At 39.2% G+C, this 24,253-nt stretch overlaps 1 protein-coding gene across 1 annotated transcript in view; it reads left to right on the top strand.

Annotated features, from left to right (window-relative positions):
* The window catches only part of LOC109915228 (ATP-dependent translocase ABCB1-like), a 91,958-nt gene that overhangs the window by 41,649 nt on the left and 26,056 nt on the right, over positions 1-24,253 (top strand). The window contains exons 15-21 of the mRNA XM_048611749.1: positions 9,857-10,018; positions 11,195-11,413; positions 14,734-14,880; positions 15,462-15,566; positions 15,747-15,824; positions 18,069-18,152; positions 22,228-22,431. Coding sequence (XP_048467706.1) covers positions 9,857-10,018; positions 11,195-11,413; positions 14,734-14,880; positions 15,462-15,566; positions 15,747-15,824; positions 18,069-18,152; positions 22,228-22,431 — 999 coding nt within the window. The remainder of the gene's footprint in view (positions 1-9,856; positions 10,019-11,194; positions 11,414-14,733; positions 14,881-15,461; positions 15,567-15,746; positions 15,825-18,068; positions 18,153-22,227; positions 22,432-24,253) is intronic.

Raw genomic sequence — 24,253 nt, 5'->3', positions numbered from 1 at the left:
GAAGGGTCTGAGGAAGGGTCACCAGACCCGAAACGTTAACTCTGTTTTTTCCTTCACAGATGCTGCCAGACCTGCTGAGCTTTTCCAGCAACTTTGTATCTGTGTTATGTTCACTGTGCAGTTTCCATTTCATGTAGATCAGTTTCTATTTCGAGAGCCATCTATAAAAGAGCACAAAACACACTAAACAGAAAGAAGATTTTTAGACAAGAGTGAACCATGACCTGTTTAGCCAGTAGGTATGAGAAATTTGACATTCCTGAAAAGTATTGCTTATAAACAGGGTCTGAATGGACTTCAATAGTGTGGCATCACATCCTGTTTTACATTTGTCATGTCCAATATTAATTGTTAAAATATGGTCTTCCAACGATGTTTAGTCTTGCTTTGATACGTAATCTAGTTTTATATTCTGATTACCTTCTAACCTCGCACTCCGTGTATTCATGGATTCAGTCTAGAAAATATGGTCACCTCAATTTTACCTCAAGCTTCCTTTTTTGTTCCTTCTTTAGCATCAAATACTCCTCTCTTAATTGTTGTTGTGTCGGAAACAAGACAAATTGCACCTTCTTTGAGTCCAATCAATTCAAACCTTGGCTTAAGTTCATTCCAAACCTGATTCCTCAGTTCCTTCAGTCTTCCCTGCTTTCTATAAAATACATGTATTTGGAATTCAAGCATAACTTTCATTATCCTCTTTCCTATTCTTTTCAACTTGGTATCTTTTAGTTAGACTTCATCTAGATTTCTTAAATTAAAAAGGTGTACTTATGGAATTGTCAATTAGCTGCAGGATTTTAGAGCTGTAGAGCTGCAAACTGTCTGTAAATGAAAAGCCAGTAGGATAATGGTAAGAATGTTGCTTGAGGTGACTCATGAACACCTGATGGAACTTTGAACTTTCTATAGATAATTGTCTCAAAACATTTATTGCAGGAATGAGAATCAAAATAGAAGCCTTAACCATCAATGTAAGCCCATTGATATTTACATCTTGATTTCATTCATAGTTGGATAAAACAAACCTGTTGATTTCCTTTCATTTACAATGCTATCAAATTCAGTATATATTTATGCAATATTTTAATAGAGAATTAAGTTTCAAGTTTTGTGTGCCTATGAGTATGACTTGCGTGCTTCAAGTCAATCTGGCTTAATAACCTGCATGCTATTAAGAAAATAACTCTGCACTTTGTGTAAGTGAGCAATGTTCATTATTTTTATTGCTACCTGGGCAACGTATTGACGCAAGGGACCCAAGGTTTCTTAAACTTTAAATATTCCAGAATGTAGGAAATACCAAAGCTCCTTCAGTTACTCTTTCCTTTTGGCCCAGTTTTCTTACTGATTAAGCCAAGTTAATGATAGTTTTAAAAGAAACAAGTTGCCTCATTATATATTTTAGAAATATTTTACAACACTTTGCATCTATAACTTTAATGAGTGGATACTGGTATAGATAGACACATGTGGCACTCAGTTCTGGTAAAGCGCCATCTCATAAACATTCACATGATGAATAGCCAGTTAATCTGTGTCTGGTGCAGCATTTCCCCAGTACTGTTAAACTACTAGCTTCAATTGTGCGTACAATTTTTCAAAGATTTGCAGCAAATTTGATGACTAACACAAGTGTGCATTCCAAATACATAGGTATTAGTTTGGACATGGAGCTCAGTGAATATTGTGGGACTTTCCTTTCTTTAATTTAAGATGTAAAATCTTATGAAATGTGCTGCCCTTTCATGCTATATTTCCTGACCTGCTCTCTTGGTCATTGAACTTAGACTGAACAGGTAAGTTTTGCTTCTCAATTAAATTTTTGACTAAACGTCTACAGTAGACATGGTGAGCCTGTTTCTGAACAGTTGTTTTTCTTACTTATTACTCCATCAGAAGTACTTTCTGTGAGAATTTTGCTTTGTTCTAAGTATTCCATTTTGTTTCTCAAATTCCAAACATATATTTGCTAATTGTAATGCATTCCATTTCAATGATTCTATAATGTATCTGTACAGCTTTTCCTTGTCTATAAATGCAAATACAGAAGAAATGCTGAACACATATAGTAGATCAGTTACTATTTGAGAAGAGAATACAGTTGATGTTTCAGGTCTTATTCTTCAGAAAAGAAAAGTATTTTAATAAAATTTGAAAGAGGAGGGGGAGAGGGACTGAATCAACAAAGAAATACTGAGAGGAAATACTAGTAGAATGATTCTTAGATGAAGTAAAAGGTATTCTCAACCAAACAATACAAAAAACTGTTAAATGAGTTGAATATTTTAAAGCATCAAAGGATATTTGAGTAGCTAAGACACTAATTTGTCTAAGGAAAAGATAAGAATTGTGGAGGGTTTTTTTTTAAAAGTATAGGTTCAGTTTGAGCATTTCTAAAAGGATAAAGTACAGTGACTTCAAAAGCACCAGGAAAGCAGAAAGTTGATTGACCAACAACCTCCAAACCCCCAAAATCCCACTACCAGAAACTCCATAACCTCAGCATCCTCCATTGCTGTCAGCATTAAGTTCTGATGAAGTCTTCTTCACCATTGATTGTAGTATCAAATAAATCTTTAAATACTGTTGCCAGCATAGATGTGGATTATGCTTTTAGCTAGTTACCAATATAGAGTAATGAGACATTAGCAGCATGTTTAAGGGTGATGTCAGTATCATGTAATTATAGAGAGAGAACTGGAATGATGCAGAAGTTCAAGCAAGATCACAGAATTATTATAGCACAGAAGGAGGCCATTCAGTCCATTGTTTCTGTGCCTGCTGTCCTAATGAGCAGCTCAGTTAGTACCATTCACCTTCCTTCTCCCTGTAACCCTTTTCAAATGGAGTTCTAATTCTCTGTTTGAATATATCGATTTAATTTGCCTTCACCACACTCTCAGGCAGAGTATTTCAGACACCATTCATTGTATGGAAAAAAAAATCCTCACATCACTTTTTTAATTTTTTTAAGGAATTACTTTAAACCTATGCACTTTCATTCCCAATCCTTTTCCAAATGGCAACATTTTCTCAATTATTTTGTCCGCGTTTTGAATGCTTCTATCAGATCTCCTCTCAGCCTTCTCTTCTCCAAGAAAAACAGTCCCAAATTCTCCAATCTATCTTCATAACTGAAATTCCTCAAGACGGAAAACATTCACATTAACCTCTTCTGTGCTTTCTAAAGCACAGTATCTAGAGCTGGGTGGAGTACTGTAGCTGAGGTTGGACTGATGTTTTATACAACATAACCTCCTTGTCTGTATGTTCAATATCCCTATCAATTAAGCCTAGAATACTGTATGCTTCACTAACTCCAATCTCAACCTATTGTGTCAATGACTTGGGCACATATATACCCAGGTCCCTCTGTTCTTCCAGTCCTTTTAGAATTGTGCACTTTATAGTTTTCCATGTTCGGTCTATCCTGTACACATTACACTTTCCACAGCGAATTTTGTTTGACCCTATCCACCCCACTCCACCAACCTCTATATCCTTTTGCTTTTTTTACACTGCACTTCTTATTCTCAATGCTTCCAAATTTTGTATCATCCACAAATTTTGAAATTGTGTCCTGTGCACCAATGTCTATATCATTAATATTAACTAGGAAAAGTGAAGTTTCCAACACTGACCCCCAGGAACTCCACTACATTGTCCCAGCCCAAAATGCATCCACGAAGCATTACCTTGTGTTTCCTGTCACTCTGCCAATTTGTTGCTACTGTCCTTTTTTTCCCACAAGGTGAAATGTTTTCTATGTTGTATTGCTGTGTGGCATCGTATCAAATGCCTTTTGGAAGACCATGTACACCACATCAGCTGAGGTGCCCTCATCAACCAACTCCATTATCTCTGTAAGTTCCAGTAAGTTAGTTAAACATAGAACACAAACAAAGTTGCTGGAAAAGCCCAGCAGGTCTGGCAGGTGCAGGTCCCGTGACCCTTCCTCAGAACTGTGTGTGTGTGTGTGTATGTGGTTAAACATGGGTTTCCTTTAATAGATCCATGCTGGCACTCCTTAATAACTTGTATTTAGCCATGCGACCGGTAATTTTGTCCCAAATTATTGCCTCTAGAAGTTTCCCAACATTGAATTTAAACTGAGTAGTCTGTAGTTTTAAAAGGATACGGCATTTGAAATTCTCTAGTCCACTGACATCACCCCTGAGTCTAAGGAAGACTGAAAAATTGTTAGTGTCTCCACAACTTCCACTCACACTTCCTTCGGTGTCCCGGAATGCATCTCTGATCCAGCGCTAGTCAACTTCAAGATAATTGCAAAGTATACATTTAATACCTCAGCCATGTCCCCTTGGTCTCTAATTGGCCCTGCTTCTCCTCTGCCATTCATATCCCTATCAAAAACACTGGGATTTTCTCGAGTGTTAGCTACCAATCTCTTATAATGCTCTTTTTTTTCTTCACTTGTTTGATTTTTCACCCTCTCCCCCCACAACCCGAGCCTTCTATAGTCAGTCTGGTTCTTAATTGTATTTTCTACTTGACATCTGTCATAAGCATCCTTTTTCTATTTTAGCATAATTTCAATGGCTTTTGTATCCAAAAGTCCCAGATCTGTTTGCCTCATTCTTTCCTATCAAGAGAATAAATCTTGTCTATTGTTAATATGTATATGTATATGAAGTTGTAGATTAAGAGTTCTTGCAGAAATCACTCCAACTGAAATGGATTCCAGCAGCAGTACTTTGGGAGAAAAAGTACAGTTAGGTAACTTTGATGTGTGTTCACAAAACCAACCATTAACAGTTGAGCGTGAGTGTTGCCACCAATCCTTCTTTCTACATTGGATCTAAGTACCTGATTGCTTAACAGTGGTGGAGGATGAATTACTATTAAGTGTTAACAAGAAGACACACTTGTTTTGACCACAAAATATATTATGTTGCATGATGATGACAGATACAGGTTACATTGGCTAGTTAAACATAATTACTAAGGCTATTAGGAGCCATGAATGACTCATTTGATCCTATTGGGATCTCAAGCTGCACTTCACTACTCTCCACCAAAGGCAGTGTAAGATCTTTAATTGAGGTGACCCTGATGTAGTTTCCAACATTAACTCTTTTGGAACCATTATCTTATACAACATCCTTCATGTGATGGAGTAAATGACTTTACAAAGGAAAAAGAAGTTGGAAATTCAGAAATGTACAGCAGACTGACTAGTTTTCGAAGTAAACTTTTGCAGTGCATATCTTTAATGGTCTATGTCAAATGACTGCAATCAAAATTTTAATCTTTCTTCCTCCACATTTCTAATCTTTAAAGCACAGTCTATATTCAAATTTCACTCCCAATTTGTCTTTCCAAAGCCCTTTGGAATGGTCAGTCAAATTGGAGAAAGGAAGCAAAAATAAAAAAAGAACCACCTGTAATGGAAACTATTTATATCTGGATTTACTATCATCTCAAAGTACAGAAAGTGCATGCTATGTCTAGCAAGAGGCATTTTAATGGATACTTTGAAATGTGATAGAGTACAATAAGTTTTAGAGACGAAAATCCTTCTAGTAATTTGTGTCAAAGAAGGCCCGACCTATCAGAAAGAATTTGGTCCACACTTGATCTTTAGAGTCATAGAGATGTACCGCACAGAAACAGATCCTTCAGTCCAACTTATCCGTGCCGATCAGATATCCTAAATAAATCTAGTCCCATTTGCCAGCATTTAGCCCGTATCCCTCTAAACCCTTCCTATTCATACACCCATCCAGATGCCTTTTAAATGTTGTAATGTTTCCACCACTTCCTGTGGCAGCTCATTCCATGCACACACCATCCTCTGTGTGAAAAGGTTGCCCCTTGGGTCCTTTTTAAATCCTTCCCTTCTCACCGTAAACCTACGCGTTCTAGTTTTGGTCCCTTGTATATTTACCCTTTCCATGACCCTCATGATCTAATAAACCTCTATAAGGTCACCCCTCAGCCTCTGACCATCCAAGGAAAATAGCTCCAGCCTATTCAGCTTCTCCTTATAGCTCAAACCATCCGATCCTGGCAACATTCTTGTAAATATTTTCTGAACCCTTTCACTAGATAGGCGATGACCTTGTGATACTATCGTTAGACTATTAATCCAGAGACCCAGGTAATGTTCTGGGGACCTGGGTTCAAATCCAGTTATGGCAAATGGTGGAATTTGAATTCCATAAAAATCTGGAATTAAGAGTCTAATGATGACCATGAAACCATTGCTGATTGTCAGGAAAAGAAAACATGTGGTTCACTAATGTCCTTTAGGGAAGGAAATTTGCCACCGCTACCTGGTCTGGCCTACATGTGACTCCAGACCCACAGCAATGTGGGTGACTCTTAACTGTCCTCTGGGCAATTAGGGATGGGCAATAAATGCTGGTCTAGCCAGCAATGCCCACATCCCATGAATGAATTTTTAAAAAGTGTCATAACATCCTTCCTATAGCAGGGAGACCAGAATTGCACGCACTGTTCCAAAAGTGGCCTAACCAAAGTCCTGCACAGCTGCAACATGACCTCCCAAATCCTATACTCAAAGCATTGACCAACAAGCATACCAAATGCCTTCTTCGCTATCCTAAATATCTGCGAGTCTACTTTCAAGGAATTATGAACCTGCACTCCAAGGTCTCTTTGTTCAGCAACACTCCCCAGGACCTTACCACTAAGTGTATAAGTCCTGCCCTGATTCATCTTCCCAAAATGCAGTATCTCACATTTATCTAAATTAAACTCCATTGGCCCATCTGATCAAGATCCTGTTGTACTCTGAGGTAACCTTCTTTACTGCCCACTACACCTCCAATTTTGGTGTCATCTGCAAACTTATTAACCATATTTCCTATGTTCACACCCACATCATTTATATAAATTACAAAAAACAATGCACCCAGCACCAATCCTTGCGGCACACTGCTGATCATAGGCCTCCAGTCTGAAAAGCAACCATCTTTGAGGTTGCTGATTTGCTCGCTGAGCTGGCGTGTTTTTGTTCAGACGTTTCATTACCTTGGTAGGTAACATCATCAGTGAGACCTTCGATGAAGCGATGTTGTTCTACTCCTCTTGGAATTTATACTGTCCTGTCCTTCATTGTGAGTAGGTTTCGTTCTGATTGGATTTGTATATTGGGTCCAATTCTATATGTTTGTTGATTGCATTATGGATTGAGAACCATGCCTCTAGGAATTCCTGTGAGTGTTTATTTTGGTTTGGGCTACTGTGGTTACATTGTCCCAGATAAACTGATGGCCTTCATTGTCTGATTGTACTGAGATTAAGGAAAGTTTGTCGTGTCGTTTTGCTTCTAGCTGATGTTCGTGTATTCTAATGGCTAGTTTCCTTCCTGTCTGTCTGATGTAATGTTTGTGGCAGTTGTTGTATAGTATTTTGTAAACTACATTGGTTCTGCATGTTGTGGGAATGTGCTCTTTAATGCTTGAGTGTTTGTCGTAGAGTGGCTGTGGGCCTCTGTGCCACCATGATTCCTAGTAATTGTAGGAGTCTCTTTGTCAGTTCTGATATGTTCTTGGTGTAGGGCAGTGTGGCCAGTGTGTTAGGGTGCACTGTGTCCTATTGTTGTCTATTTAGTAGGCACCTCTGGATGAAGTTGCTGGCATAATCACAGTGAAGATTTTGTATAGGTGCTCTTCCTCTTTCCTGCATAGTTCTGGCGTGTTGCAGTGAGTGGTGGCCTGTTTAAATAGTGTCCTAATACAGCTTTGTTTGTGGACGTTGGGGTGGTTGTTGTGGAAGTTGAGGATTTGGTCAGTGTGTGTTGCTTTCCTGTATACTGAGGCTTGTAACTCCCCGTTGGTCATACGCTCAACTCTGACGTCCAGAAATGGTAACTGATCATTGTTTTCTTCTTCCCTTGTGAATTTAATCCTGGCAAATACGTTGTTGGTGAGGTGGTGGGTCTCTGTTAGCTTGTTGTGTTTAATAATGACAAATGTATCGTCTATGTAGCAGATCCACAGGTTAGGTTGAATGAGGGGAAGGATGGTGTGTTCTAGTCTTTGCATGACTGCCTCTGTGATGAGTCCTGAGATGGATGACCGCATGGGTGTGCCATTGATCTGTTTGTATACTTGACCATTAAAGACGAAGTGCGTAGTGAGGCACAAGTCTAGTATTTTGAGTATGTTGTCATTGCTAATGGAGCTGCTGGTCTGTGTTCCTGCTTCCTCTAGTAATGTGGCCAATGTTTCTTTGGCTAGTGGGATGTCAATTGACGTGAATAATGCTGTGACATCAAAGGACGCCATAATCTTGTTATCGCTGATTTTTATGTTCTTGAGGGTGTTGAGAAATTCTTGGGTTGAGTGGATGGTTTGGAGTGATCCGTCGAATAGGTGTTTCAGTCTCTGTTATAGGTCCTTGGCCAGTTTGTGTGAAGGTGTTCCTGGTAGGGAAACAATGGGTCTGAGGAGGATATCTGGTTTGTGTACTTTAGGAAGCCCATAGCAGTAATGGGTGTTCGTGCCTTCTGGTTTCATTCTCATGTAGTCCATTGTGGTTATCTGTCCTGCAGCCTTTAGGCTCGTCAGTGTTTGGGTGATCCTATTACCTGGCTGCGGTGTTGGGTCTACCGCCACCTGTTGGTAAGTGTTTGTATCTGCGAGCAGTGCCTGTACTTTTTCAACATAGTCCGGTTTGTTCATAATAACGGTCATGTGCCCTTTGTCTGCTGGTAGGATTATAATGTTCTTGTCTTTCTTGAGTATATCTAGTGATTTTCTCTCTGATGTGTTCAGGATGTCCCATTCGTTCCTTCTGTTTAGTGTGGAGATAATAGTTTGTCGAATGGCTTGTTGTGTTCGTCCATGAGTCTGTCTTTTAATGTACATTCCAGGGCGCCCATAAAGTCTGTTCTGTTCGCATCTTTGTGGTTATAGTTCAGTCAGCGTAATAGGACAGCTTTCTCAGTTTCTGTGAATTGTCTGTTAGATAGGTTTCTTATTCATGTGTCCGGCTTGTCATTGTCCTTGTTTTTGTGGTGGATCAGTTTGGTGAGTTTCTCCTGTAGTTCGTGTCTCTTCATTGTTTTGGTCCTGTGTTGTTTGATGGTGATGGCCTGTTCTAGGGTTGTAGTCCATTGCTGGTCCATAGTATTTAGATACTGTGATTTTTGGCACAAACTTTCCTTAATATCAGTACATTTCGACAATGAAGGCCATCAGTTTAACTGGGACAAGGTAACTATAGTAGCCCAAGCCAAACATAGACATGCACGGGAATTCCTAGAGGCATGGTTCTCCACCCATAATGCAATCAATAAACATATAGAATTGGACCCCATATCCAACCCCATACAGAACAAAACCGGAAATGACACCACTCACTATAACGAACTGGACAGTATAAATTCCAAGTGGAGTAGAACAACATCGCTTCATCGGAGGCCTCACTGATGATGTTACCTAGCACGGTGACAAAACATCTGAACAAAAACAAGCCAGCTCGGCGAGCAAGTCAACAACCTCATCCACAACCCGAGCTACAAATCTTTGCTAAAACTTTAACACAACCATAGTTACTGAATTTTATTGCAAAACGATTTCCTCACAGCAGGGAGGCCACAGCAGGGAGCTCTTTCTTTTATGAACAGGTTTTGCTATGACTGTTTAGTACAGTTACAACATTCACATCCAGTCTGGGTTTCCTGAGCAATGACAAAATGTGAACATAATGATGATCTGTACCTGTCAATGAACAGTTCTCTGTTTAAAGGGGCATGGTCATTAAAATAACCTTTGAGAATTACAGAGGAATATCGTTCAGTTTTCAATCCTTTTGAGCAAGGTTTGGTAATACCTTATCTGATCAGTGTCTTTCACTACAGGCAAGAACAGGTCGGACCACCATTGTGATTGCCCACCGCCTCACAACAATTCGCACTGCCGATGTTATTGCTGCCTTTGACAATGGAGTGGTCACTGAACAAGGAAAACACAGTGAACTCATGCAAAGAAAGGGTCTCTATTATTCCCTGGTAAAGCAACAGGTAAGCTGAACACATCTTCACCAGAAGACAGAAAATTACAAATTCAGCCTTAATTATTCTGTTTCCTTGTGACAGATGTTGCTGTAGAATTTTGCTTACAAGCGCGTCATATAATGAGGTAAAATATTGAAGCAATTCATTGCAGAGAAACGACAATATACAATACATGAGGAGGAAGAAAAGTCCAGAGAGATTGCTTTCTATTCCAAGAACACCTTTTTAGCAAAGAAATGAGAGTCTCACATCAAATGGATCTCATTAAGAAGCCAAGTTTGTTGTCAGAGGGGCAGCACACTGCACTTTCCTCACTGCTAGTCTGAATTAATTATGTTCAGTATGCAGTGTATATGTCTCCTAATTGATACAGTGGTGCAAGATAAATTGGCTTATGCCGTACACGTATTCTGTGAAAATCTATAAAACCCCTGTGCAAAAGAAGTTGAGTTGTATGAAAGCTTTGACTGCCTTTGTTCATTGAGGCATATTGTCATGTCTGATCCCAATAGGCCCTCCAGACTTATCTTAATGTTTTTAAAGACACCCAATAACAGCTTCTTAATATTGACATGCCCTAGAATGTCAACACAACCCTCCCTAAGAAGAACTTTATAATGTTCCTGTTACAAGCTATTAAGAAATTAAGCAAGATTTGCCTTGGTAGTACTTTTATCTGTTCACAACAACAATGTGAACAGCCCTTAACATCTGAAATTTTCATTTTATGCATGTAGTGAAGGAATTGAGGATATCTATAATATTTAGGAATATCCATACTATTATATGAGTGACCATTAAAAGTAAAAAAAACTCTGTGGTTTTGGAAGCCTTCTGACATCAATCCACTGTGTTGTTTCCTGCTGGGAAACTCACTACAGTGTGCCACTTAGGTCTGAAGTTTAAAATTGTTGTCAGATCCTGATGATATTGTCTTCACCTTCCATGCATGTATAAGAATGCATCCTGCTGGTTATGATAAGACATCCCAAATGAACTAACCTACAGCACTGAGTAAGTAAAAAAATCAGTAAATGATAATTCATCGCACTTCCATGGCAGGTAAGTATTCTGGGTGAGTTTGACTGTTTCGGTTTATGTAGAGCATTGGGGTTCAAATTACCCCTTTAGAATCAGCAATTCCAACACCAAAATAACGGCTTGTGTGGCTTTATGTTCAAGAATTCTTGTAGGGACAGTGAAAGTGATGAAGAAACAGATGATACTTTGAAGGAAGTGAAACCATCAGAAAATGAACAGAAAAGTGTAAAGATTATTAACAGGAACAGCATTAAAAGCAGGAACAGCATTAAAAGCAGGAAATCAAGCAGGAAACATCACCAATTTGCTTCCTCTGAACAAGAGCATACAACAAAGGCCAATGAACAAGAAAAAGAACCGGTCAGAATTCAATAATAATGTGAACTAATTTTAGCAAATATTTTTCCATGTACAGTATATACTTGTGCGTATTTTCTTTAGTTTTGTTCTATGGACTGTGATTAAAAAGAAAAGTTAATCTCGGTAATAAAAACTGAAAGAACTGCAGATGCTAGAAATCAGAAACAAAAATAGAAATTGTTGGAAAAGCTCAGCAGGTCCAGCAGCATCTGTGGAGAGAAATCAGAGTTAACGTTTCAGGTCCAGTGACCCTTCCTCCAAACTTTAGTAATCAAATCCAGTTAATGCAGTTTCTGCTTCCATTTCTTTCATTTTTTAAACTTTCTTAAAAAATCAAGACAAAACACCACGAAATCTATGCCTTATTATTAGAAACTGATAGTGAAGAATAAAGTAACATGAAAAAGAACAAAATTATAATCATGCAAGCTAAAATCAAAGTCTCTGAATTGTAATCCTGCCCTGACTGATATCCGTTTTGAACAGGCTTGTTATTGTATCTAGCTCCTTCTGTTCATCAGTAGACACAGCATAAGTCAAGAAATATTTGGTTTTAAATATCTTAAGTTTATATTCAAAAGCTGTGCAAACTGCTCATCACGGGGTTAGGATGCATGTTCTGTATGCAAATTATATCCATTCAACATATGGGAGCATACTTTACGGGTAAAATAATGCCAAGATTAATTTGCTTCCCAACATTAATATATAAATTTTGCAGTAACTGGTGACATTGAATAGATAGTCTTGTTATGACTGTCTCAACAAAATATTGGAAATTTGTGCTGCTTCATTTCTAACCTTTTGAAAAGGACGACAGCTTTCCCAAAGCCTCCCTGTGAGTTTCAAGAAATTGCCATAATGGCATATTAATTGTCTGTTAAACTCTCCACAGAGAGTGAAGGTTGCTATGTAACTATATAAATACCTTTTTAGTGAGATTTATTTTTGTGGGATATCCCTCCACCTTTTTTATTCCCAGAAGGAGTACAATCAAACAATTGAGTCTTGTTTTTGTAGCAAATTGTTTTCAGTGGTTCTTTAAATTTTGTAGTTTTTTTCATATTTACCCTTTCTTTCTACTTTTTCACTCTCTCCAGTTGTATTTTTCTTTCCCTCTGTTAGATTTTAGGGAGGCACGATTACAGTTTCCTAATATAGACAGTTGACCATTTGTAAGCAATTTTCAGATGCTTTGAGTTTCTAATGACCAGAGGTTTAGATCTGACAATTAGTTAATTATACAAGGAAAATACACAGTCATGACAATTGAGGATGGGTCACTGATATCAGAGGACAAACAAGCTGTTGGCTTACAACATATCAGTCTCAGTAAAGTTGTGAAGAAAGTATCCTGCTGTCCAGTCAAAGTGTTCCCTGGGTCATCCCTCAATCTTCTTCAAGTCCATTCTCCATTTGAAGAAGACCAGTCCCTGAGGACTGCCACCTCAAGGACCACCTAGTAGGGACTCCTCTCTGTTCTGTGCACTTGTTGATAGTGCCTATTTCTAGGGACTGTTAGTTTACACTACATCAACCTATTGTCTGAATCCTTTGACCAATGATCATGGGGCAGCTAATTATGACATAAGAATGACCAATATCCTCTTGCCCACCTCCATATGACGGTTATTTGTCATTCTTCTAAGACCAAAACATCCTAATTCTCTCAAATGCTGCATTAATAATAAAGTGATATGGATCCAATAAATCTTTGCTGTCAGTTCAATGTAACACCATGACCTTGGTGATTCTTGTGACCTTTCCTTTGTTCTCATACGCCAGGGATTTGATTTGTGTTTGTAGAAGGCTGGTTACTACTTGTAGCATAGTTAAATGAGGTCTCATACTACATTAGAAATATTAAATATGGAATACTAAAAGTTTTAGAGTGGGCCCCAATTTATTTATCTTTCAGTTACTGCTATAACATTAATCAGCCTATTTGCTCTCAGCCATTCCTTAGTTTCTTTGTCATTGCTTCAACTCATTGGTCAAGGAGATGGACTGCTGATCTGTCATCCATTGAGAATCTAAGTTCCCCATTGCCCTCCCTCACAGGATCAGCACACACTTAAGTAGGTTGCAATGTAAATAATTTTTGGGAAGAATATCAGAAAAAAAAATCCACTGTGCCTATGCACATTGTCTTGCTACTCATTATTAGAGACAAATATTGGCTGCTGGGGTGCTACAGTTGTTCATTCTGAGTATGGAATGACTCCTGTGGAAGATAAAATTACAGTTCACCTAAAGTTTTAAGTTGTCATTGAAAACGTGTTCTTACCTAGGCACTCACTGCTTAACATCTGTAATTATCACATTGGTTAACTTCTAATTTACATATAAAAACTATGCTCAGTCGAGAATTATGAGAGATTTCCAGTTCAGTAACTTTAAATGCACAGCTATCTAATATTGATTTATTTGTTAACTTGATCTAAGTTAATGCAAGGAGATGGTGGATCTATTCAAACTGAAGGACCAGAAATCCTCTACACTGTTAGAAAAACTTCATGCAAGAGGCTTGAAAATATCATAAATGCAGGATCTCTGTCTAAATGACTGCGGCCTCTGAATTGCAGCAGGAGCTTGGAGCAGTTGAAACCTCTACTTGCTCCAGACCTGGGCCTGAGAGATGCTGAAGAGCCAAATATAAGAGGAAGCAAATCCCATTTAAGAAATTCTGCTCTTTGGTAGAGCTGCCTGAAAACATCGAAGGATTTGTATCAGGGTTCAAAAAAGATCTTAAGGTCAATGCCCTGACGTGAAATACACCTTATAAGGTTGATTAAATAATTTCTCTTACAAAGGGATACCCTAGAGGTAAAAATCTCTGGCATTACTAATATATTGAGGGACCTAACCCTCTCTCCATAGCCATCATCCTTGGCCACATTGTCTGTAATCTGCAGATATTACTCAAGATGTGTAAAATTTGAAAGGCTGCTCACTGCTACCATGTGAACCAGTTGACTTGGCCCTGACCCTGAAACCCCGACAGAGTCAAAATCAAATGTCTGTGTTGCAGTTCTGAAGCCTTTATTTCAACAGAATGTGACCAAACATTGTTAACATTCTTGTTTGATCCTAAAATGGCATGAATACCATTCATTTTCCAAAACAAACATGTGCAATGCCCAGTGACAGAAAAGCTGATTTGTCACATAAAACGTGTTCTGTGATCTAAGGATTCAGTCCAACCATATTCTATGGCATCAAATGACAGGCATTTTAGAAATAAACGAGATCACCCTGAAATAGAAAATGCTAAACTGGAGTTTGGTTTAATTATCTATTTTTCTTTTCAAATTTTAAAGGAGGAAAGTTTGCAAGAAATTTCATATTCACAAATTCTTGCTTTGAACAAGCCAGAGTGGCTGTACATTGCCATAGGCCTACTCACTACCGTGATATCCGGAGCTGTCATACCAGCGTTTGCTGTTGTGTTTTCCAGGATTATTGGGGTGAGCTACGTTTTCTCTCTCATTGGTAACATTCAGAAATTTAAAATCATAAAACTTCTTCTATTTCAAACGATGTTGCAATTTACATTGGAAAATGATGATTAAGTGTGTTTAGGAACTCAATTACTCTATTTAGATGTTAGCCTTGGCTCAATGATAGTACACTTGCCACTTGTACAGAAGACTCTGGGTTCAAATACCACTCTGGAGGTCTGAGCTCATATTGGGCCTACACTATAGCACTGGACAATTGGAGGTAACCTCCATGAAATGAGACTTAAATCAAGGCATTCTCTACTTGCCCAGGTGGACGTAAATGATTCCATTGTCTTATTTTAAGGAAGTACAGGAGAAATTCTTCCACACAACATTAATATCTTGAATTCAGCCAAAAAATTCAAACTTTTGGTCCCAAACAGGTTGCTATTTGGAACTTAGCTGTTTGAAACTTGGCTGCTTGTTTTGCAACAGTGACCACACTACAGGGAAAAAGAATCTTACTTGCTGCAAACTGCTGAGGGATGTCCTGAGGTCATGAAGGATCCATAGAAATGCAAGTCTGTCTTTATCATTTCAAATAGGTTTTTGCAATCTTGGACCCTGACTTGAAACAACAGAAGACTGCCATGTTTTCATTGATATTCCTGGCTCTAGGTGCTATTTTCTTTCTGAGCTACAGTATACAGGTAAGGGGTCAAGAAGAGAAACAATGGTTACTCACCAAAATAAAATTTTAAGAGCTGTAACAGTTTGAAGTTTTAATTTGAGCGCTGGTTTCACGCTTTTTAGGGAATCGTAACCAAAAAAAATTCCCGATAATCTGATACTTTTTTTTAATCACCAGTTTTCCTTTTCAAACCCTTTAGGGATATATGTTTGCAAAGTCTGGAGAAATCCTAACTATGAGGCTGCGTGGATTATCTTTTAAATCCATCTTGCAACAGGTAGGTAGCTTTTCTAAGTTGCTGTGAGAATCTCAGCTGCCATCACTGAAGTGCCTTGTGCAAAGGAGAAATACAATGCTGTGAATTGAACTTCTATGACCAGCTCAGTCAGAGTGCCAAAAAAAAATTTATCCTTCAATAAGACTGGCATAAGAACGTAAAATTTCTTAGTTTATTTACCTCCACTGGAGATGCCTGAAGCAGAGGGCTTATGATGTTACCCTGCTCAATTGAGCCGATATAAAGAGGGGATTCTAGAATTTAGGAAGCAGTGATTCAGAGTCAGCGTTACAGTGGGTAAAATCGGGTCTGAGGCAAGATGCCGGAATTGGCAGAGCACAGATACTGTGGAGCATTGTAGAACTGGAGGACAGGGAGAGGCAAGGCCATGGATGGATTTCAGAACCGGGATGTAAATTGTAATCAAGAGGTTTCTCAACTGGAACCCAGTATAGGTCACAGAGGGAAAGGAGTAGCAGCTGAATGGAGAAATCTTCCCTTCCTGAATTGCAGCATAGAAGATGCCATGAAGGGAAGATAATCAGCCATTTATATGGACAAATTAGGACTGGGTATTAAGTACTAGTGATGCCCTTATTGCATGAACCAAAATATAAAAAAATGCTTTGTTCAGTAGAAACGGTGTCCTCTGCTAGGGTCAATCACAAATAACAGACACTCCAGTTTAAAGGGACTCCCCACACAGCCAAGAACAGCATTAAAGTCAATAGACCTCCAGCCAAACACTTAACAAAAAGCCTAAGTCCAAAGAGAATATTTTCCAGAAGATTAGTGAAATCTCGTGATTGCCTTAATTGGTGAATTCAAGGAATGGATGGTTGAATTAGGATGGTAGTAAATATAACTAAGTACATGAATGTATTAATGAGAAAAAAGGAAGCTTGAGGAGAGGGATTGTGAAAGATATTTGCTTTTGAAAAGGTTTATGCTGCAAACTGCATTAAGGTCCACCAGTAGGATAATGTCAGACGTGAGGTGCAGCTCTGGATTTTGAAGAAGTTCCACCTACCACTGAGATCTTCTCGTAATCTTATAAATAATGTATATCATATCAACATAACTTCTACCTGATTTGCTGCATGCAGTAAACTACCTCAGACAGGATTAATAGGGGTAAGGTGGGAATGTAGAGTGATCAGATCAGCCATGATTCTATGAATATATGAACCAGCTTGAGGGGCCTAATAAGCTGCTCCTGCTCCTCACTAATGTTTATGTGGATCTTGGTAACGATGAGTCTCTTCTTGCTAGGCTACTTAACGGTTTTGCTCTGCCACAGTAGACAGGTCCTATCGACCCCACCCTAAAAAAGAAGATGGTGGCAGCAAATTTACTTTCTGGTCACTAAGAATCCAGGTGGCTCACATAAAATAATGAGCAGTGGAAAGGATTCATAACACTACAGGAATGGCCGCTGAAACCATCCCACTGCCCTTGCTTCTAATACCCCTGTACCCTTTTCCCTGCAATACCCACTGCCAACCCCAGAAACCACAGTCAAATATCACCTACTTTTCTCAGTGTTGATCCACCTTCTGGGAATCAAGGTGGTGTTTTCCTGGCAGCACATGCTGATGACTTCTGGCACAGCCCATCTCTGGCTAGTAATTCTAAATGCGTGGGACTTCCTGCTCCTGGGCCCTACTCCGTCAGAAAGGCAGCCCACAGCCCATCAGATGCCTGAATGCCCGGTGGCTTTGTCATCTCAGAATTCCATCAGTATCTCTCCTAAAAACTCCACTCAACTCTGTTTCACTCCACTGACTGAGCACAGACACTTATAGAGTCCAATTAAAAAAAATGCACTTCTTAAAATCTGTTCTCTGCCATGGCAGCTGATAGTTCTCTTGAGAAAGGTGATCACTTCTCTCTGGCCTCAATTATCTTTCCCATTTTGAAGATCATGGCTTTCTTCATTCAGACAGTTCCTAACAAGGCTTCAAGGGTGGATATAGACAGAGTTCCCGAGGTAGTTTGTGAGGTCCCTCCTTTATGCCCCATTGACAGAGGGTATGCACAGAAGATCTGCCAATTGGATCTGCCTATCTATCCATTAGAAACTGAAATCATGAGTGAACCCAAGACACCACAGCAAGCAAAGAATCTACTTGTTCACCATGCTTCCAGATTTGAATGGAAGGGTCCCTGATATTGCAATCTTTTGTCAATTTATATTGTTTAGTGACTCAAATCTAATTACCATTTAATTTATTTTAATGCTAGGATATCAGTTGGTTTGATGATCACAAGAATGCTGTTGGTGTGCTAATAACCCATCTGGCTACAGATGCATCACAGGTTAAAGGGGTAAGTAAAATCATTAGAATATTCCTCCTTCATTCATGGAATCAATGCTTACTGTTTCACAGTTACATAACCACAAGTATAAGGTTCGGAAGAGGGCAGTATATATTCTTTGACACTTGATTCCTGCAATCCAATGCATTTTTTCATTTCAAAAGAAAGAGTTAAATTGTAACTTTTCCATTCTATCAGTAGATGCTCTGAAGAACTAACTGAGATCTTTATGGCAATTCTCTGGGATATCTGTCAAATTGAAAGCAAGAAGTCAGTAGAACCCTTAAGGGAATTCTACACCTTGATCTTTTAAACCAGTACCTTTGGGGTAAATTGTAAATGGGTAGATTTTAATTCATGAAACTATTCTTTCGTGAGCAGTAATGCAGTGCCACATAGAATTGCTAGTTCTAATACTACAATCCTCCAAAATATCCAACAAAATTCTCCTTGATAACACCTGTCAGGCACCATTTCCGCTCAGATGTAAACTTTCTCTCGAGATAAAACAATAAAATATATTGTGGTACCAGATTATATACCAGAAAATATATTGTGCTTTTGCTAGGTCTGAGAGCAGGCATAATAGTCTCAAAAGAGTATTAGAAATCTTGTGACAAAATCACATGCAGGCTGATCCTCAACTTACCTTTTGAAGCAGCAGCTTTAATGCCCCCACCTGGAACTTTGAGGCATATTTCTCATTTGCTGCACTTTCCTGGATGTGCTTTAAGTCATGACAAACTTTTAATATTTTAGAGGTAAAAGTGAAAACCACTGACTCCCTCGCCCCTCACATTTATCTTTCACTGAAAACTGATCTTCAAATCATTGTTGCCTGTGGATGCTTAGTATGTACAATATGGTTGCTTTATATTTCCTATGTTACTACAGTGACTACGCATCACCAGTATTTCCTTGGCTGTTTTGGAATGTCCTTACATTATAATATCTCCATCTATATGTCCCAATCATCTCAACCACATGTACTGATACTGTTTACATTGCCTGCGCATGAGATCCTGGCTCCCAAATGTGACCTGAGACCTGAGTCCCAGCTGAGGCTGGTCATTTCTTCACTTCTGAATGAGCAGAATTCCTATCCCCTTTCACTTGCAGATCCTCATGCTCACCAGCAACCATTACCTTTCCCTTTAAAATTCCTTCAACTGAAATCTTCTCAATAGACCTTTTCATACTTCTGTTTTAACTGCAGACGGACTGTCCATGGGGACGGAGGCAGGATGTGTACCTTGACCATTGCTCCACCCAACTGGAGAATGGCTACACCCTAGATTCAACTTTATGGGTGGCACTTTAGTAGACAGTGTCAGGAAGACCTTCTGTGCCTGGATTTGCAGCATTCCCTAGACACATGTCCTGCAATTTAGCAATGTCCTGCACTGTCCCCATAACTAGAGAGGGATGTATCAGCTGAGGATGAGATACAGGAGTGGCAGGAAACCACTAAGGAGGAAGTTGAGGGTGAAGATCCAGCAACAGGCCAGGAGACAGGTAAAGAGATGAAGAAGACAGGACAATGATTTATTGAGAGGCCAGAGATATCCTTTATAGCCAGCTGCTTCCAGGATGACTGATCCGGGTGGAGACTTCTTCTGTTTTTGTTCTTATTTCATTTGCGTAGTTGGCAGTCGGCCCTCTGATGCTATATTACCACATTCCTCAAGGATTGCCTTGTTTTTCCATTTGATGTTATCTATGCAATAAAACATTAATTTTTTTCCTTTGAAATCTGGCTCTGTTATTCTCATTTGGAAACTAAATTTCATGCACGAACTTTGTCCTGGCCACAATGTTGGCGCAAAAGCAGCTGTCATACAGTGAGCCCTTTCGCTACCTCATGCTCCTGCATGTCTGTGACAAAATGGCCCATTGTAACAGAGACTTATGAGTCATATCGGAGAGCCCACTCCCTTCTAAATACCACTGAATTATCCTAAACAATGAGACTGCTTTTCATGAGCCTGATTATACATTCAATTTTCCCTTCAGCGCTGCAAATGCAATGAGCCTTCACTATATCTTTGCAATGCTTCTTCACTGACAATACCAGTACAATGGGCTATGAGATATGGATCTGTTCCCTCCATTTGGCTCCACAATTATAGTAAAGTGACATGTGTCACTGCTGATGAGCCTCTTTGTACCACAAAAGTAACCGAAAATTAACGCATTGCCAAAAATATTTTTAGATCTTCAGGCATCTCACCTCAAAATATCCTTCTTTGAATTTAACAGAAAGCCTATCCATATCTGATAACCTAGATCAGTTCAACAATTTGAAGACAAATATAGGTGTAGATATTTCCAACTGGAACCGCTGAAATACACACAGTCAACTAAACTCCATGGTGCAATCTTCTCTCGAAACATCATCCAGTTTTCTCAATTAGTCATTCAACAAGCCATCTTTCATAGAGGCTTTAAACCATAAAGTTTAAGAAATATCTAATCGTTCTTTACTATCCAGCTGTTCAGCTTCTAGTTCTGAGAACACTTTGCAGCCGATCTTAAATTATAGTAGGAAGTGAAAGTGCTAGGGCTTCTCTTTAATAGAGATGTAACCTATATCCATATATTTATTTTATTTTTCTACTGGTTATGTTGTTCCAATTCACAGAATAGTGATGAGACCCTATACACTGTACCACAGAATACCCTGTGCATTTTATTTTTTTTAAAATCTTGTTCACACATGGTTTGTCACACCTCTGAGACAGAGTTCGTAGTTTGGTTGTGCACCATAAACCATTCCTCCATTCATTTTAGTACCTCTTTTAATCAGTCTGTTCAGAGATGTTATTACTTGAACCTAGGCCTCCTGGATCATAGGGACACTGCCCCTGCACCACAAGAGTTCTCCTTTTAAATCAATAGATTGGACATCTTCAGAGATACCTCCAGGGTAAGTGGGACTTGAACACTGACCTCCTAATCCAAATATAGAAATACTTCTACTACACCAGAAAACCATTTGCACATTTTAATAGATTTGATTCATAATTCCCAACTCCTGTTAACCCTGTTATCTTTAATTCCTGTGTATTTACCATCCTGTCAACAGAATTAGATGCTAATCTTTCAAATAACCTCAAGAAGCAACCAAGAATTTACTAACAACAACATTTGATTATTTAGTCTTTAGTCATAGAGTCCTATAGCATGGAGACAGGCCCTTTGGCCCAAACTGGTCCATGCCGACCCAAATGTCCATCCACGCTAACCTCATTTCCCTGCACTTCTAAACCTTTCCTATCCATGTATTTGTCCAAATGTCTTTTAAATGTTGTTAATATACCCGCTTCAAACACTTCCACTAGCAGCTCATTCCATATGTGTACCACCCTCTGTGTAAAAAAAGTCGCCCCTCAGGTTCTTCATGTATTCTTTCCCCTCTTACCACAAACTGATGCCCTCTTGTCCTCGATTCTTCAACCTTGGGAAAAAGACTGAGTGTATCCATATCTGTCATGGTCTTATACACTTCTATAAGATCTCCCCTCAGTCTTCTACGTTTTAAAGAAAAAGGTCCTATTTTGTGCAACCTCTCCCTATAACTCAGTCCCTTGAGTCCTGGCAACATCCTTGTAAATTTCTTCTGCACTCTTTCCAGTTTAATAACATCCTTCCCATAGTAAGGTGATCAAAACTGGACACAATACTCCAAGTGCGGCCTCATGAATGTCATGTGTAACTGCATCATAACTTTCCAACTTCTATACACAATATCCTGACTGATCAAGGCCAGTGTGCCCAAAAGCTTTCTTCACTGTCCTGTCTACCTGTGACTCCACTTTCAGAGAACCGTGTACCTGAACTTCAAGGTCCCTCTCTTCCACTACACTCAAGGCCCTACCATTCACCATGAGACTCCTACCTGGATATGACTTTCCAAAACGCAACACCTTGCATTTACCTATATTAAACTCCATTTCCCATTTCTCAACCCACTTCCCCAGCTGATCAAGATCCTGCTTTTGTATGCATGAGTTCAGCAGCTTTTTCGCTGCCAGATTGAACTGCCAGAAGTGCTTTAATCGTCAATGTTTTTTTTCTCCTCAAGGCCACTGGAATACGACTTGGTATGATGGCAATGAATGTTTGCACCCTCGGGGCAGATATAATCCTTGCATTCATTTTTGGCTGGCAGTTAACTCTCCTCATCCTGTGCCTTATCCCATTTCTTCTTGCTGCAAATATTATTGCAATGAAATCAGTTCTGGGACATGCATCTAAGGACAACAAATCTCTTGAAGAATCTGGAAAGGTGAGAACTTAGCTGGACATTCTTACTGCATTTTTTTGACGCCCAAGAGCTAAATGTTCTGATTTCATGCAGTAACTCCAGGCGATAGTGTAAAATGAATGTTTACATCATTGAGAATCAAAGTCCAGTGAACTGTTTAATAGGTAGCTGAACCAATATCATCCATTGCCTAAAACCAAAGCTTCCTTTAGTATTTCTCGCCAGCCACAATTTTCCCAAAATAAAATTGTAAGCAACTGTATAAAGAAAGGGCTTACACTGATAGAACAGAGGCAATCTATTTTATGTTAGTGATTTGGTGATGTGTTAAAGTATTTTTTCCTTCATATTTAAGATATATTTTCATTGATATTTAGAAGTTGACTCAACAAATGTATATTTTTAGTGTACATTAGATAGGAGTGTAAATTTGGAAACGAAGAACACAATTCCTAATACTTCCAGTCTGTTAAAATTTTAAATGGGAAATTATGGGTTGCAATTCCCAACATAAACTCTAGGTGGATCTAGACCTCTGAATAGAAATCATCCTTTTACTTTCTTTGCTTCTAGCAGATACAGTACAAATAAACCCTTCATTATCCTTCAGAACTACACTTGAATGTTGTTTTGAAATGATAACAACACAACAATTCAATGTCCTGAAGGTCCTGCAGACATAATATGAACAATCTGCCATTATTAAGGCATTCAGAGTTCCTCATGATAGACTGGTTAGCAAGATTAGATCACACGGGAGAACTAGCCATTTAGATACAGAACTGGCTCAAAGCTAGAAGACAGAGGATGGTGGTGGAGGGTTGCTTTTCAGACTGGAGGCCTGTGACCAGCAGTGTGCCACAAGGATCATAGAAGCATAGAAACATAGAAGATAGGAGCAGGAGGAGGCCATTCTGCCCTTCGAGCCTGCTCCGCCATTCTTCATGATTATGGCTGATTGTCCAACTCAATAGCTTAATCCTGCTTTATCCCCGTAACCTTTGGTCCCATTCACCCCCAAGTGCTATATCTAGTAACCTCTTGAATACATTCAATGTTTTGACATCAACTACTTCCTGTGGTAATGAATTCCGCAGGCTCACCAGGCTTTGGGTGAAGAAATTTCTCCTCATCTCCATCCTACATTGTCTACCCCAAATCCTCATACTGTGACCCCTGGTCCTGGACACACCCACCATCGGGAACATCCTCCCTGCATCTACCCTGTCCATTCCCTGGATTTTATAGGTCTCTATGAGATTCCCCCTCATTTGTCTGAACTCCAGCGAAAACAATCCCAACCTAGTCAACCTCTCCTCATATGTCAGATCCGCCATCCTGCTTTTTGTCATTTATATAAATAATTTGGATATGAACACAGGAGATATGGTTAGTAAGTTTGCAAATGACACCAAAGTTGGAGTTGTAATGGACAACTAAGAAGGTTACCTCACATACAACAGGATCTAGGTCAGATGGGCCAATGGGCCGAGGAGTAGCAGATGGAATTTAGATAAATGTGAGGTGCTACATTTTGGAAAGGCAAATCAGGGCAGGACTTTACACTTAATAGTAAGGTCCTGGTGAGTATTGCTGAACAAAGAGACCTTGGAGTGCAAGTTCATAGTTCCTTGAAAGTGCAGGTAGATAGGATAGTGAAGAAAACATTTAGTATGCTTGCCTTTATTGGTAAATGCATTGAGTACAGGAGTTGGGAGGTTATATTGCAACTGTACAGGACATTGTTTAGGCCACTTTTAGAATACTGTGTGCAATTCTAGTCTCCCTGCTATGGGAAGGATGTTGTGAGACTTGAAAGGGTTCAGAAAGGATTTACAAGGAC

This window comes from Rhincodon typus, chromosome 2 (assembly GCF_021869965.1).
Source record: "Rhincodon typus isolate 14 chromosome 2, sRhiTyp1.1, whole genome shotgun sequence".
In the NCBI taxonomy this organism is placed as follows: domain Eukaryota; kingdom Metazoa; phylum Chordata; class Chondrichthyes; order Orectolobiformes; family Rhincodontidae; genus Rhincodon; species Rhincodon typus.
The sequence above is the reverse complement of the archived record's forward strand: the minus strand, read 5'-3'. Positions and strand labels throughout refer to the sequence as shown.